At 39.1% G+C, this 13,556-nt stretch overlaps 1 protein-coding gene across 1 annotated transcript in view; it reads left to right on the top strand.

Moving 5' to 3' along the window:
• The window catches only part of LOC145769236 (inter-alpha-trypsin inhibitor heavy chain H3-like), a 115,038-nt gene that overhangs the window by 7,854 nt on the left and 93,628 nt on the right, over nucleotides 1–13,556 (top strand). Inside the window, exon 4 of the mRNA XM_082580818.1 lies at nucleotides 4,379–4,511. Within this exon, the coding sequence (XP_082436944.1) occupies nucleotides 4,379–4,511 (133 nt within the window). The remainder of the gene's footprint in view (nucleotides 1–4,378; nucleotides 4,512–13,556) is intronic.

Below are 13,556 nucleotides of genomic sequence, written 5' to 3'. Positions count from 1 at the left end.
GTTTTTTCTGGCTACCCCCCTGGTGGTGAGATTAAAACTTTTGTTGTGAAGGAACTCTATGATGATGCGGACCATGCACCTGCTGGGATGCAGCTGCAGGTGAGAGTGAAACCTTGGTGGAATACGGTGTCAAGAAATACAGCACCGACCTTCCTCGTGATTGTGAAGCGGTACTCAATGTCCTGGCTCATACTACTTCAAAGAAAAAATTGCGCTTGAGGAAAAAATGGATCAACCATTCTTTGTTTGAGTTTCTAAGGCAGAGTGTCTATCCTTTGTCACTCCAGGTTTTGTTTGTTTGTTTTGTTTTTCATACCGTATCTTTATCCTGCATTGCGGGAAAGCGGACTTGAGCGCTATGCATCGGAGTACGCCTTCCGACGTACACCTGACCCACCCTGCAGCCGACGGCAATGTCTGTTTCCGGTTGTCTACTTTGCTTATGACTTAAATTTGGTACTACCCATTACTCGAAATCAATCACTGGGTAGAAGCAATTATCGTAAAGTTTCTTGCCCAGAGAAACAACAGCAAGTGCGGGTGGCTGGAGTCGAACATGCAGGCTCTCGACTGCGAGCCCAACGCGCTAACCACTCGGCCACTGCTGCCGAAAGTTTACAATTTTTCCGGACAGCACTAAAAGGACACTACATGGGTAAACGGAAAAGTCCAACAACCCTAAGAAAAGAGGTTGAGGAGCACCCACGCCTCTCTTGGAAGGATACATCTATGGTTCTGGTGTCTGCGTCGAGACAAAAGAATGGAGTTTGTTGGTATTTCACTTTCATTCAGATTTCCAATGGAATGGTCAGTCTAGTTAGCCACGGAGATGTTTGGTTTGTCATCTTCATCAACAGAAGTTGCGTGGCTGGCCCAATGAGTGTCTTGATTTCGATCTACGAGAGGCTTCTTTGAAGGAGCAGAGACTTTGGTGTGGAGAAGTTGGTTTGGTTGCTAATGAGAGGTGTCTTCGCCGAGAGACATTGTGGCTTCTTGGGACGAAGCTCAGCAGGTTGGATACTAGCAAGAATAGAAGGAATGTCCAATGATGTAGGAGGCAAACATCCGGCCACAGAGCATTTTGACGTTGTGGCAGCGAGCACTGCAGTACCAAGTAACTGCAACTGCTGTTCGGGTTTAAAAAAGAATGACGGCAAAACCAACATTGATATTTTTAACTGTGCCAGAAACTTTCACCACAATTGAGCGTTTGTAGTCAGCAATTGCACCATGTCGAGCAATTTTAACAACCTCGAGTTATCCGACGTCTCCTTCCTCCAAGCAGCCATTACAAACAATTTTGGGCACCTGCCCTCTTGACACAACTTATCTGTTAACCGATCGAGTTGTTTTTTCACATTCATGTAGCCTACCATTCTGAACACTAGAATAAGAATTTTACAGGTGTAGCTGGTGAACGTTTGGTCGGTTCTGCTATATGGCTGTGAATCCAGGACTATATGCCTGCAGTTAGAAAAGAAGATCAACAGTTCTGAAATTTGGTTCATTCGGAGAATGATGGGAATTAAATGGATGGATAAGATCACTAACGAAGAAGTGTGGGAACGCTCTGGGCGTAGGGCTGTACGCCTGGCGTCCGCATTAGAACTGTTATAAAAAGGCAAATGACATTCATCGGGCACGTCTATTGTAAGCACGGAATTGAGCACTCGGTAATGATGGGGCGGCTTCCTGGTCAGAGATACAGGGGGCGTCCACGTTTAGAATTTTTCAACAATCTTTTAACATGGACAAACCAGGATTTTGTAAATTTAATAAGAACAATGGATGATCAATCGTTTTCAAAAATTACGGTAGCCGACGCCTTATTCAGGCATGGCCCATAATGATGTACAACATAAAATGTTGTTCCTGAGGCTCATTTACTTAATTGTTTCTGCGTACGCGTTACCTAATTCGTTAGCGCTTTACCTCCGCAAGGCGTCTTCTCAAAGGTAGAGCCAGTATTGTTTCACTATTTACTTTCAATCACTTCAGTTTTTTTGTTAATGCCGTCCGGATGGTTGAGATCTTTTGGTGTTGATACTGTTTGGTGTTTGCAAAGAACTATTTTTAAACCTTTAAAAAGAAAAACAAATAAGCTTCAAAAGTTGAGCGTTGAAGGAAGTTTTAGAAAAGGATAGGGAGACTTACAATACTAGCTTCCTAAATTTGAAAGTCACCTCAACCCTTTGAAGGTTGGGGGGGCTGTCAATTCAACTTTTTTGCATCAACAGTTGTATCTCTAAAACCACTGAGGCTGCGACTACGAGATTTCTTGACTTTTCCTAACTTTTATTCATCTCTATTGAGCTGAAATTTTGAGCGAATGAAGGTTATAAATTGAGAGATATAAAGCATTTCTCAGCACATCCTCTGAAATATTCTGAAATATTTCATATTCTATTGTTCAAAAATTTCTCACCAGCTGGATGAAAGTAATTAATTTGGCCCTCCTAACTGCTTCACAGCGTGAAGGGAATTGGCTGTATGTAAAATTATGTAAAAAAAATTTTAATCACAACATTGCAATGCATATTCTTCATTACTCTACCAAAAAATAATGTGTAAACTCACGCTACAACTACAGTCATACGTCACCTCAACATTTCAACGTATATGAGCAGTTCTAAAATTCACATAGTATTAATTTTTGGATATGCTCAGCGTGAATAATTTTACAAAGAGAATCCCAAATTTTGAAACGGTGTCTTTAAAAATAACAGAGATATCACTCCTAAAGCATAAAAAGAATAGACAGCCCCCCTCCCCAAACTGAACAAGACTCCAGGAGCCCAACCTTCTAAGGGTTAAGCAACCTTGAGAGATGATCCAAATGTGGTACATCATTATTAGCCGAGTACGTACCAACAGCGGCTGCAAAAATGCTGCAGAGGCATAGAAACACATAATATTAGCATCTTAGGAAGCGGTCTAATAAAACCTTTTTGTTTCTGTGAACCAACCCAGCAAACTGTCCACTTGAAGCGGTTGACTGTCTCGTGTATCATTAGTATAAGCATTGTTGCACAACAAGCAGTTCTGCCCCATTTTAAAATAATGAGGCTAGTGAACTGTTTGTTGCTTGAGAAACAAGGCTGATATCGTAGGAAGTGGAGTATCAGCAAAAGTTCACAAACAAAATCTTAATGGTTGTATTGCAATCACGCTTTATTTTGTATACAGTTCATAATCTTAATGATGATGATTTAATTTAACTCTATCTGTAGCGACACGGGGTTTTATGAGGACGCCCTACTAAAGTAGTGAAATATTTCTCAGAAGGAAATATGCTAGAAATGTGAAATTTTTTGACTTTTAGTTTTTGTTCTTTGCGAATTTTCTAAACCTAAACTAGTCACTTTTCTACCTTCCTGCCCTTCACAATAAGCATTTCGTCTCAGGTCGCTGGACATTTTCTTGCGATGCTAGATACAATATATATAATTTAATGTAAGTGCAATATGAATGTTGGTGCAATTACTTTGAAATGTACAAACGCCCAAAAATGCCTTATATTTATGAGCAAAGGTAATTTTTTGTTTAGTTTATCATTAAGGTAAAGATCCCATACTCAGGTACTGAGCTTTGGGGAATGAGAAGATAAGGTTCTCATTATACTAAGCCTTCGGCACTAAGGAGAGTAGGGTGGCCAGTTCCTTTCTCTCGGCCGCCTTTACTTCAGCAACTACGCCCACCCAATTTATTACACCCTGGGTAGAGGTGAGCGGTGTTTTTCAACAACCAGCTGAAGCCGGGAGTCGAACCAGGATTGCATAATTGGAAAGCCAATGCCTTATCCGTTGCGCCATCCCACCGCAGTTTATCATTACTTTATGTTATAATTCAAAAATTTCAATTTTGAAGCTATTTTTGGGAAAGTAGAATAGACATCGACTTTCTGATGTCTTTTCATCTCAAACACTTTATTTCAATAAACTTGTTTGGTAAAAATTTAATTTCTATACCCACAATACACATGGCTATTATCTTGTAAAATATTTTGGCTCTGTGATTTTCATTGCTCCCGTTATTAGCGATTAATTAGCACGGAGCTAAGATAGCCCGTAACGTACTTTCCGCGTACGAAAACAGCTCGTATTTAGATAGGGTTAAACTGTATAATTACTTCCATTCTCAATTTCACAGCTACATGCTTGTGCACTGTGCAGTGCTCACCACGAACAGCACCTTGAAATGTTTGGTCTGCTCGACTCCGTTTTATTGCCCATTTCATCTTCATTTTGTGAGATTTTTGATTGAAAATGCTTTAATCGTCAGTGGCGCAATACCTTCGTTTCAACATTAACTTTTTTCAATGCTTTGATATTTAATCTGAAAATTTTTTTTCTTCTGAAAACCTGCTCTCTTTTTTCAGTTTGTACGCCCACGGTGGAGGGGATGCAGCTGAGCTTGCTCTAAGAGGAATCTTGCTTGCAGTGGAGAATAGCAGACATGGATCTTCTATATTTGTGATCACTGACATTGACGCTAAAGACCTAGAGTTACAAGTAAGTGAAGAATAAAAGATGAAATCATGAAACAAATAGAAGTGACATTTTCAAGGTTTCTTCTTCCGCGTTAAGAAGAACGATACTTAGGGATTTACGCTGTTGACCTTTGACACAACAGTTGTACAAGTGAATAGCATGCTTCACTGATTACTGGAATGTCTTATTCAGATACAAAAGATTTAACCCTCTGTCTACCGAAAAAAAAAATTACAAGTTTTACCGTTGGGGTCCATTGGACCCCAAACTTCAAAGGACTTGTTTTGGACAAAAAAAAATCAGCTCCGATGATGACATTAAAGCTCAATAGGAAAGGACGTAACAGACTACAAATGTCATAACTTATAAACACTGTAGAAAAACGAAAAATACTCGAAATTTTACAAACAAGTCATACAGTAGCCCATGCACAAACCAAATTGTTACGGAATTGGTCTATTCTTGAGCAATGATGAAACTACTGAGAGAATTAGCATATTAGGCCTACATATTAGTTCACAAGAAATATTGTGAGTTTATATATTATCGCATTCATTATGATCAAATGATTTGCGAATGTTCTTGGCAAACGTTGAGTTTGCAAATAGTACAGAATTGTCCGCATTTTTGGTGTTTGTGTCTTTCGCAAAGATAGCATCTAGCCTTCTTTGATTTTGGCGCTTGATCTTCAACACTCAACAGCTGTTTCTTTTATTTTGTTTCGGATTTAGATGTCTTGTTGGATTACCAGTCGAAGCTGGTAATCCAACAAGCTCTTTTCCTAGTTGGATCTAAAATTTTCTTCTCTTTCATGGTGAATGTTGTGCTGCTATTTTCGCCTTGCAATTGATGCCATATCACAAAAGCATTGACAGCAGTGACATCGATCATATTGTAAAATAGAGCTACCGGCAATCTTCTCGTGATTCTTTTGGAAATGTATTTCCTAACCATTGTGTCAATGGTGTCGACTCCCCTTTTAGTGCTGTTTTAATACAAGATTAAGGGGAGCAGTTGACTCGAAGACTATATGTCACTTCGCTGCTTCCTGTCGTCTGTTGTATCGCATCTGTGATCGCAGTGTACTGTATGTTATCGCAATGGGCGCAAATAAAAGCATGATTATTATTATTATTATTATTATTACTTCGAATGCAGCAGGCTTGGGGTCCATTGGACCCCACGGTACAAGATGCTGTTATTTTTTTTTATGCTACTAACGTTTGTTTGAGATAAATAATTATTATATTGTCCTAAAGATCAAGCAAAGCTGTGAAAAGTCAAGGTATATCAATATAGTCCAGGAGTTATACGAGTTTAATTACATTTTCATTAGGAAATTTAAGGAAGAACTTTTTAGATGTATTTTTGGGCGTAGAATCCAAAAATCGAGTGCTTACACGCCGAAAACTGGACATTTTTGAGATATTTGCAATTTTTAATGTTTGTGGGCTACTTCCGTTTTTTATTTTCTGATATTTTCCTTTACTAATTTGACATAGAATTAAGACAGCTTCTTAGTTCAAAAAGTGAAATTGGTCAAATTCTGCCAAGACAAAAGGTTATCTGTCATGGTTTTTGAGTAACTGTAACAGTTTTTGTGTTTTTCAATATGAAACTGTAAGAAAATACAATCTGAAATACAAGATTTAGTTAGATAATGTTAAAATGATCATTCTGACTTTCACTGTCATCTGAATCGTCAGATAAATTCGAATCCTCGTAGTCACTGTCATTGTTATATTGGTCTACTTCCAGAGAATCTGACAGCTGAGAGCCTTCAAACCAATTTGGCACTATCTTGCCGCTATTATCGTCTTTCCACCCATGGTCTAAAGGTGACTCTGTCACAGGCTTGAATTTATTTGCAAGTTTCCACATCCTTGCAATAAAATTTGCTCGCTTAATGTGCTGGGTAAACACTGCCCTGCAAGGAGACATTGTTTTAGGTTCCAAACCTTTTACTTTTTGCAGAGGCTGCTTACCATGTATTGGCGTAAACTTTGTTTCAAATATTACTCTGCGGGCTTCATTGACGTCACAAAGTTTCCTTTTCCTGTATGTTGCACATTTAAACTCTTCGAGAGCAGCTTCCGTGGCAGAGCTAACACTGATGGAACTGCCTAAATCTGCTTGAATTAATTGAGGGTACTTTAATGCAATTAAGAGCACTTGGTCTAGTTTTCCCTTTGCCAAAGAAACAGGAATTGTAATCACACCCGTGATGGCATGGTATCCTGGCACAGCTGTACAGAATAAGCCATTAATTTCACTGAGCTCCTCCATCATGCTTCTGATGTTAACAATACGCCGAGTATTGTTGTAGGCATGACCCATTTCCAATAAAACTTCTGTTTGCAGGTCCACATCGCTGCAATAATGCAAGAGAATGATGATCATTACATCTGTGTCATTACAACGCACATTCACTCGCAGAGGATTGTTACTACTTTTGTAGAGCTGAAAGATGTGATGCACCATCCTTGTGTCCGCTTCATTGTGTTCGCAGTCATATAAACAGCAGTCCTGTCTTATTACAAAATTGTTACTGTGCACACTAAATTCATAGCACTTTTTTCCCTTTGCCACAATTACTTTCTTGTTGTCGATTACTTTAGCATAGGCATTTGACTGCCACTCATAAAACAAGAAAGCAAGGAAAGAATCTTTGAACTGTGATGAGGATAGGCACTTTGAAAAGTCTTTAGGTCTTTTTTGGCTAGGACCAGTAGTGCTGATGACAGTGTCGGTGTCCCCCCGAATTTCATGAGCCAAATCTTTGATTGTGTTCTGAGTATAATCGTCACATACAAAGTGCACTTCTTCGCTAGTAACTTTACAAATCATAGTTAAGAGAGCTTTGGCAATTCCACCATTAGTAGAAGGAAGGTTCGTAATCATTCTGATCAAGAACATGCCATCAAAAATACTCACATCGCTTCCCGTATTCAATGGTTCATTAGCTGCCGTCGCAAGTGACTCAAGATGATTAGCCAATTTGGACTTGTTGGTTGTGGTCATACTTCCTTCTACATTGCATAGACTAAGGGGAACTACTGACAGTGGGTGAGACAGGACTTTTCTTAAGTCAAGCTTTTTATGGCAGGACAAGTAAAGAAGTCTGCCAAACATGTCTGTGGAACATTTCAGCTCTACCACTTTCTTATCTTTTGTGGTGACGAAAACCTTTGCTGCATTGCTAGCGAAATTTCTAACTTTCCTTCTCTTGATGGGCTTTTCAATTCAAGCTGGATCTTCTTTTATTTTATCAAGGAACTCCTGTTGCCATTCAGAACCTTTGCTAATTGTGTTCAAGAGATCATTTCTGATCTCATCTGGAGCTGGTTTTCCAGACGATAGCTTGATCAAGTAATTGCTTTGTTTAACATGTTGAAATGGATTCATGGTCGAATCGATAGTTTCACCAATCTTCATGAAATCAGCATGGTCTCTTTTTATTCTGTAGGGTTTTGATTCCTGGTAAACAGTTTCATAATGTTTCATACCAGCCTTCTCCATCGCATAATTTATCACTTGACTCCTTAGTCCTTACATACCTCTTGACATTCCATCTTTGTTGGGCAGGAAAACTCTGGGTGAACGCACTTATGCCAGTCATCCTGGATGCAGCATCCACATTCACAGTCATCTCCACTGCTTGACCAACAGGTAATCTGGAGAAGGAATATCCAGACAACCTCATAGAGAAGGCTCCTTTCTCCAGCTGATCACGTATGCCAGGGTGTGTGTAGTCCATGTTCAACAGTTTCAGGAAGTACAGTAGCATGTGTCTGGAATAGTTGGGCTTGTTGCATGCAAAAAACACAGGGATTATTGTTTTCAGAGCATAAGTGTAGAGCTCAATATTATTCGTCTTTACAGCTCTGTTTATAAGTAAAAATTGCTGTACAAGATTGATTTAAAGAAACCAGAACTGGGCTGTACCGCCATGGTTCCCGTTCCGTGTATCGTCACAGAACTTCTCATAATCATTCATAAGACCTTTAAAGGCATCTGATTTCTCTACATCTTCAATATGTATACTGTTTCGAAGCATTGCTGTGATGATAACATGTATATTCACATTGTCCTTCATCTGCTCTAAGAACGACTCCACATGTTTTTTCCTGAACGCAGTGGCAAGTAAAACACGCAATCGCTTACACCTGTTGTAATGCTTTCCTGATAGGAAGCCGCTAATTGACCCAGGAGCTAGTACTTCCGATTGAGTAAGGATGTATGGACCTCCAGAATCCTCTATCAGGTCGCCCAAGCAACCAAAGTACCTGAACATGATGTGGAACAGTCCATAGTGGATGAATAACCTATCAAATCTCGGAGCCAAAATATTCTGGATTTGGGCAGCAGGGTTTGCAATACCAAGGTCATACGTAACATTCATGTATTGTTCCTTGCATTCATCCGCTACTACATTCATCCGCTACTTATATATGCAACTGTCTGGCGTGGCAGGGTTTCTTTTGTAAGTTGAGCATTCCATCCTGACCACATAGGCGTGTCTTTACAGTCGGCAAAGGCGATTGACCAAATCACATCCCCTTTTGTCACATTTTGTAAGTTTTCAGGAGAAGGCATATCGAAAGTTTTGAAATTGGTAGAAACTATCTTTGGCTTTTTTGTTACAGGCTCCAGCTCAATGTGAGGGATTTCAAGACTCCTTTTTCTAATCCAAGACAAACCAGAATTGCTACTATCACTCTGTGATGGGCCTTGTTCCTTTGATCCATCTAACTCTGTTGTCATATTTTGGAAGCATATTCCTTGTGCCTATCATGGAGGGTGCCACTGCCTGAAAGCGTATCTTCATTCTCATCATAATTGTCCCAAGCAATCGCAGTTGCTAAACCTTTTTCTCCAATTATTCCTTCTGGAGAAGCTTTTTTCTTCTCCAAAGCCTGTAGGGCAATTTCTGTTTCATACTCCTCACACAAAGTGTAGCCTACGCAGTATCCAAAATGGTTAAGAAGTTCAATGACTTTTTTGGAGCCCGTCAACGACTTCAGAGTCATCCCTAACAGCAGATGCTTTGCAGATTTGATTCTCCCATATGTAGCTTTGTAAACATCGTCTTCAGCGGATGACAATGCATTTCTTTCACAGCGCTCGGTCATGGTATCTTGGCCACCATACATATATTGGTAGAACTGCACAAGGTCTTCAGGTGGTTGTATTTCACCATCATTCAACAGATCCGCTGTTATAGGTGGCTTTAACTGCTTTACCTGAGACGTTTTAATCTTATTTCTGAGAATCATGGCAGCAGCTTTGATGATGTCCTGCTTTGAGTAGTATTTGTGGGCAGTAATAAATATTCCTTTCTTTCTGCTTTGTTTATCTGTTTTAATATTGGACCTAAAATACCTTTTCAGTTTTTCACACAGAAATTGTGCTTTGAAACTTAGATTTGCGGTTCCTTCTTCAGAGAGAAATTCAAGATACTTTTTTGATATGTTTGTGAGCGTCTCTCTTGCTCTTCTTTAGAACTTCTAACTTGTAATTAACAAGCTTAGAAAATGCATTGGCTCTTCTCCTATGATACTGACCCTGCTTCAGTATTAAGGTCTTTTTGTAGAAGCGCCTGTGACAGAATTTATGATATTTTGCTTCCTTGGCAATCAGGTCTACTGATCCATGAAGTCCTCGTCATTGCATATCTGTGCATATCGTTTTATCGTTCTTTGAAATGATTCAGTAGAAACTGTTATCAACTGTTCAAAGTGAGCGCTAAGTCCACGCCCTGCTTTGATTCTTCCTTTCTTGCTGCAGAAGATGCATTCCTTTTCAAGAATTCCAGTGCTTGATTTGACCCCGGTAGAAACTTCAACAATGTATTGAAATGCAGCCGAATTTCTCCTGAGCTCCCAAGCAATGACGCCATTCTCTTTCTAGCCCACAAAATGCAAATATCTCAAAAATGTCCAGTTTTCGGCTTGTAAGCACTCGATTTTTGGATTCTACGTCCAAAAATACATCTAAAAAAGTCATCGTTGAAATTCCTAATGAAAATGTAATTAAAGCCATGTAACTCCTGCTCTAATATCGCATCTGCTATATCTCCTGAGAAATCGCAGAGCGAAATTTGTTTTGGGGTCCATTGGATCCCACGGTAGACAGAGGGTTAAATGCTTCAATTCTTTAATGTGCCCTAATCCATATCCGTTTTGGCATCGTTAGTCATTTGTTATCACAATTGCTATCGTTAGTAAGCGCAGTATAGCCTATTGGTCAGTTTCCTGTGCACATGAAAGCTAACGAATAGGATGATTGGTTATGATAAAGCTTTGGTAGAGAGTTTGCTTTGTTGAACCATAGAGAATTTCTCTATGATTATTGGTTAATTGCGTATTAGAGGAAATTCAAACTAACTGTACAATCAGTTGTAAATTTTAGTTTCACATAATTGAATAAATTACTTGTAATATTTTGCAGGTATACAATAGCTTGTGTGTAATTATTAGGGCCATTTTTTTTATCTAAAAAATTCAAAAATATGAGTTTAGTTTTTGAGCATCAAATGTATGCTTATCTCCATAATTAATAACTCGTATGTAAGTTTTTACGTGTATTTTGTACAATAACTCGAACAACAAACAAAACACTTCTGTTTCACTTGCGAATCATTACAAAAATTCAAATGTCTAATCCATGTACATACAAAACCAGCTACAAGTAGTAAGAGTCAAGGCTCTGAGCTCGAAAATTACGTTTGGCTCTTAAGATCTTAGCATTGGGTGACCTACTGCAAGTGTTTATAATATTTAGAGACTAGATTATGTGTTGCAAAATAATGTGTCAAGATCATGTCACAATGCAAATTGACATCAAACAGCAAGCGTTATTACTAGGCTACAAAAAATAATGAAAATGTTGCTTCCAATGCTTCTTGAAACTCAACTGCAGACAGTGCACACCGTTTCGACCTTCCGGTCTCCTCAGTGCAGTAACTGTGAACAGCAATCACTTCTTCACCTATTCAATATACTCTGATTACTGTACAATGATATGGGCTACAACTCCACAACGCAATCATCTACTGTGCAACTCAAATAATTATCTGTTGAAAGTGCTGAACTATTCGTTAAAATCCTTAAAGGCTTCCGTTTATCATCTCACAAATAAAACTATTCGATCATTTATTTGACTATTTTACGTTTAATGTCCCAATAAACTACGTCATCAATCTTTCCAAAGTCTCTTTCCGGGAAAGCGATAGAAAGAACCATGACAGGATCCAAGTGCAGTAACTTAACTCATGCTTAACTTCACTTCAAAATGTGGAATGTTTACCTGCAATCTAACCACTTAAATATCCCTTGCTCTTACTTTGTTTTCTTTCTAGTGAAGCTTTAAAACGATTTTCAAGGATCTTTTACTGACATTCTTAGTACCGTATTAGGTTATTTCATTAGCAAATTCAATCAAAATTAACCGATAAAAGATTATAAGCAAGGAGAGTAGATTCACCGCAAGGCCTTGATAAAATCTGGTTTCTTCCAATTCTCAAGTTAACCTAATTCAACTTTCAGTACAGTCTGCTTTGACCTAGAGTCCTACGGTAGATGGATGTTGTCAGCAGGACCCAATCAGTTCCAGAGAGAACAAGCAACAACTTACGTACGCAAGTCGATGCTTATACGGCAAGAATTTTCCCATAAAGCAGATGATCTAATTCTCTCATAAAAACATTGAAAAAGACAATGAGCATGAAGTTTGTGCATCCAGTCTAAAACAACAGGATAATCGCGCGGTAGTGATCATGCTGCCATAATCACGGAGTGGTGATCATGCCGTACTAACTAAGAGAAGGACAGAGAACACAATGTCCAAGGGTTAATGGTCTACTACCATGGTGATTTATACTACTGGCCTTCCCAACGTGGCAACAGCCAAATAATGTGGGGGCCTATACGAAAATTCAATTTACCAACTGAGATAAGTGTTACAACATATAATCAGCAATTTTCATTGGTCAAGTAATGTTTTTTAGCCTAAAAATTGTAAATACAGTACCAAAACGTAATTAAGATGTAATATTATTAATTAAGTGGCAAGAAAGCAGGACAATAACTACATGTTAACCCATTAAAAGGCGCCACAAGTTCCCATTGCTCTTTTTAAGAAACATTTCAGTCACAAAGTTGTATTGTCATAAATTTTTAATTAGTTTAAAAAAATTTGATGATTTTTGATTTTTGATGCATTGTTTTGTTTGCCTTTTAAAAGGACACCGGCCGCATGGTCAAATATAAATCTCGCGATACCTTAACATAAGCAGGTGTTTGTTTCGGTAGAAATTTGTCAGATCTTTCTTGAAGGACGTTTCAAAGTTATTCTATGAACATATTATATTCACGGTAACCATCGGCGTAGCTAGTGGAAGGGTGCCCCCCCAGTAGGCAGTCCCCCCTACGGTCGGAAGCTTGTGGCGGCAGAACATTTTTAAACGTAAACAAAAAAGCATAGTAAAAATCTTTTTGAAACGGATTTGGCTCGAATTCTATTTGCTGGTTCCTACTTCACGCGTTCAGGGGTGCAAAATCATGGTCCGCCACGGGCGTTACAAACCATAGCTATACGCCACTGACAGTCGTCGGCTCCAGCTCGTGTCCGAGCATTGGTTCGTCATCAAACCAAATTTGGCTTTGGATGGTGATGTCATATATGGCTTTGGAGGCCAGTCTACGATGGAAAAGACGTGGGCAAAAGTCACATTGCATGGAGGGTATGGATTGTATGGAGGGAGCAGTGCCGGTCTTTAGGGTGTGCAAACCGTGCGATCGCACAGGGCCCGCAAATTAGGGGACCGCAATTTACTCGGAAAATTCAGTGAAGTTGTCATTTCCAATGGAAAAATTTAACAAGTGAATTCAACAAAGGAATTAGCAACAAGAAAACATAGAGACTCGACGGGTGCAACCTATTTCGTCCCCTGAACATTTCGTACCCTGAAAAGATTGAGAAAAATAACAACAGAGCCGAAGTCGCTGATTGGAGTTGCCGCAAACATTTCAAAATTTTTCTCGATCTTTTCAGGGGACGAAATAC

The sequence above is a fragment of the Aplidium turbinatum genome, chromosome 4 (assembly GCF_918807975.1).
Source record: "Aplidium turbinatum chromosome 4, kaAplTurb1.1, whole genome shotgun sequence".
NCBI classification, from domain to species: Eukaryota; Metazoa; Chordata; class Ascidiacea; order Aplousobranchia; family Polyclinidae; genus Aplidium; species Aplidium turbinatum.
This window is presented reverse-complemented; position numbering and strand designations above follow the sequence as displayed.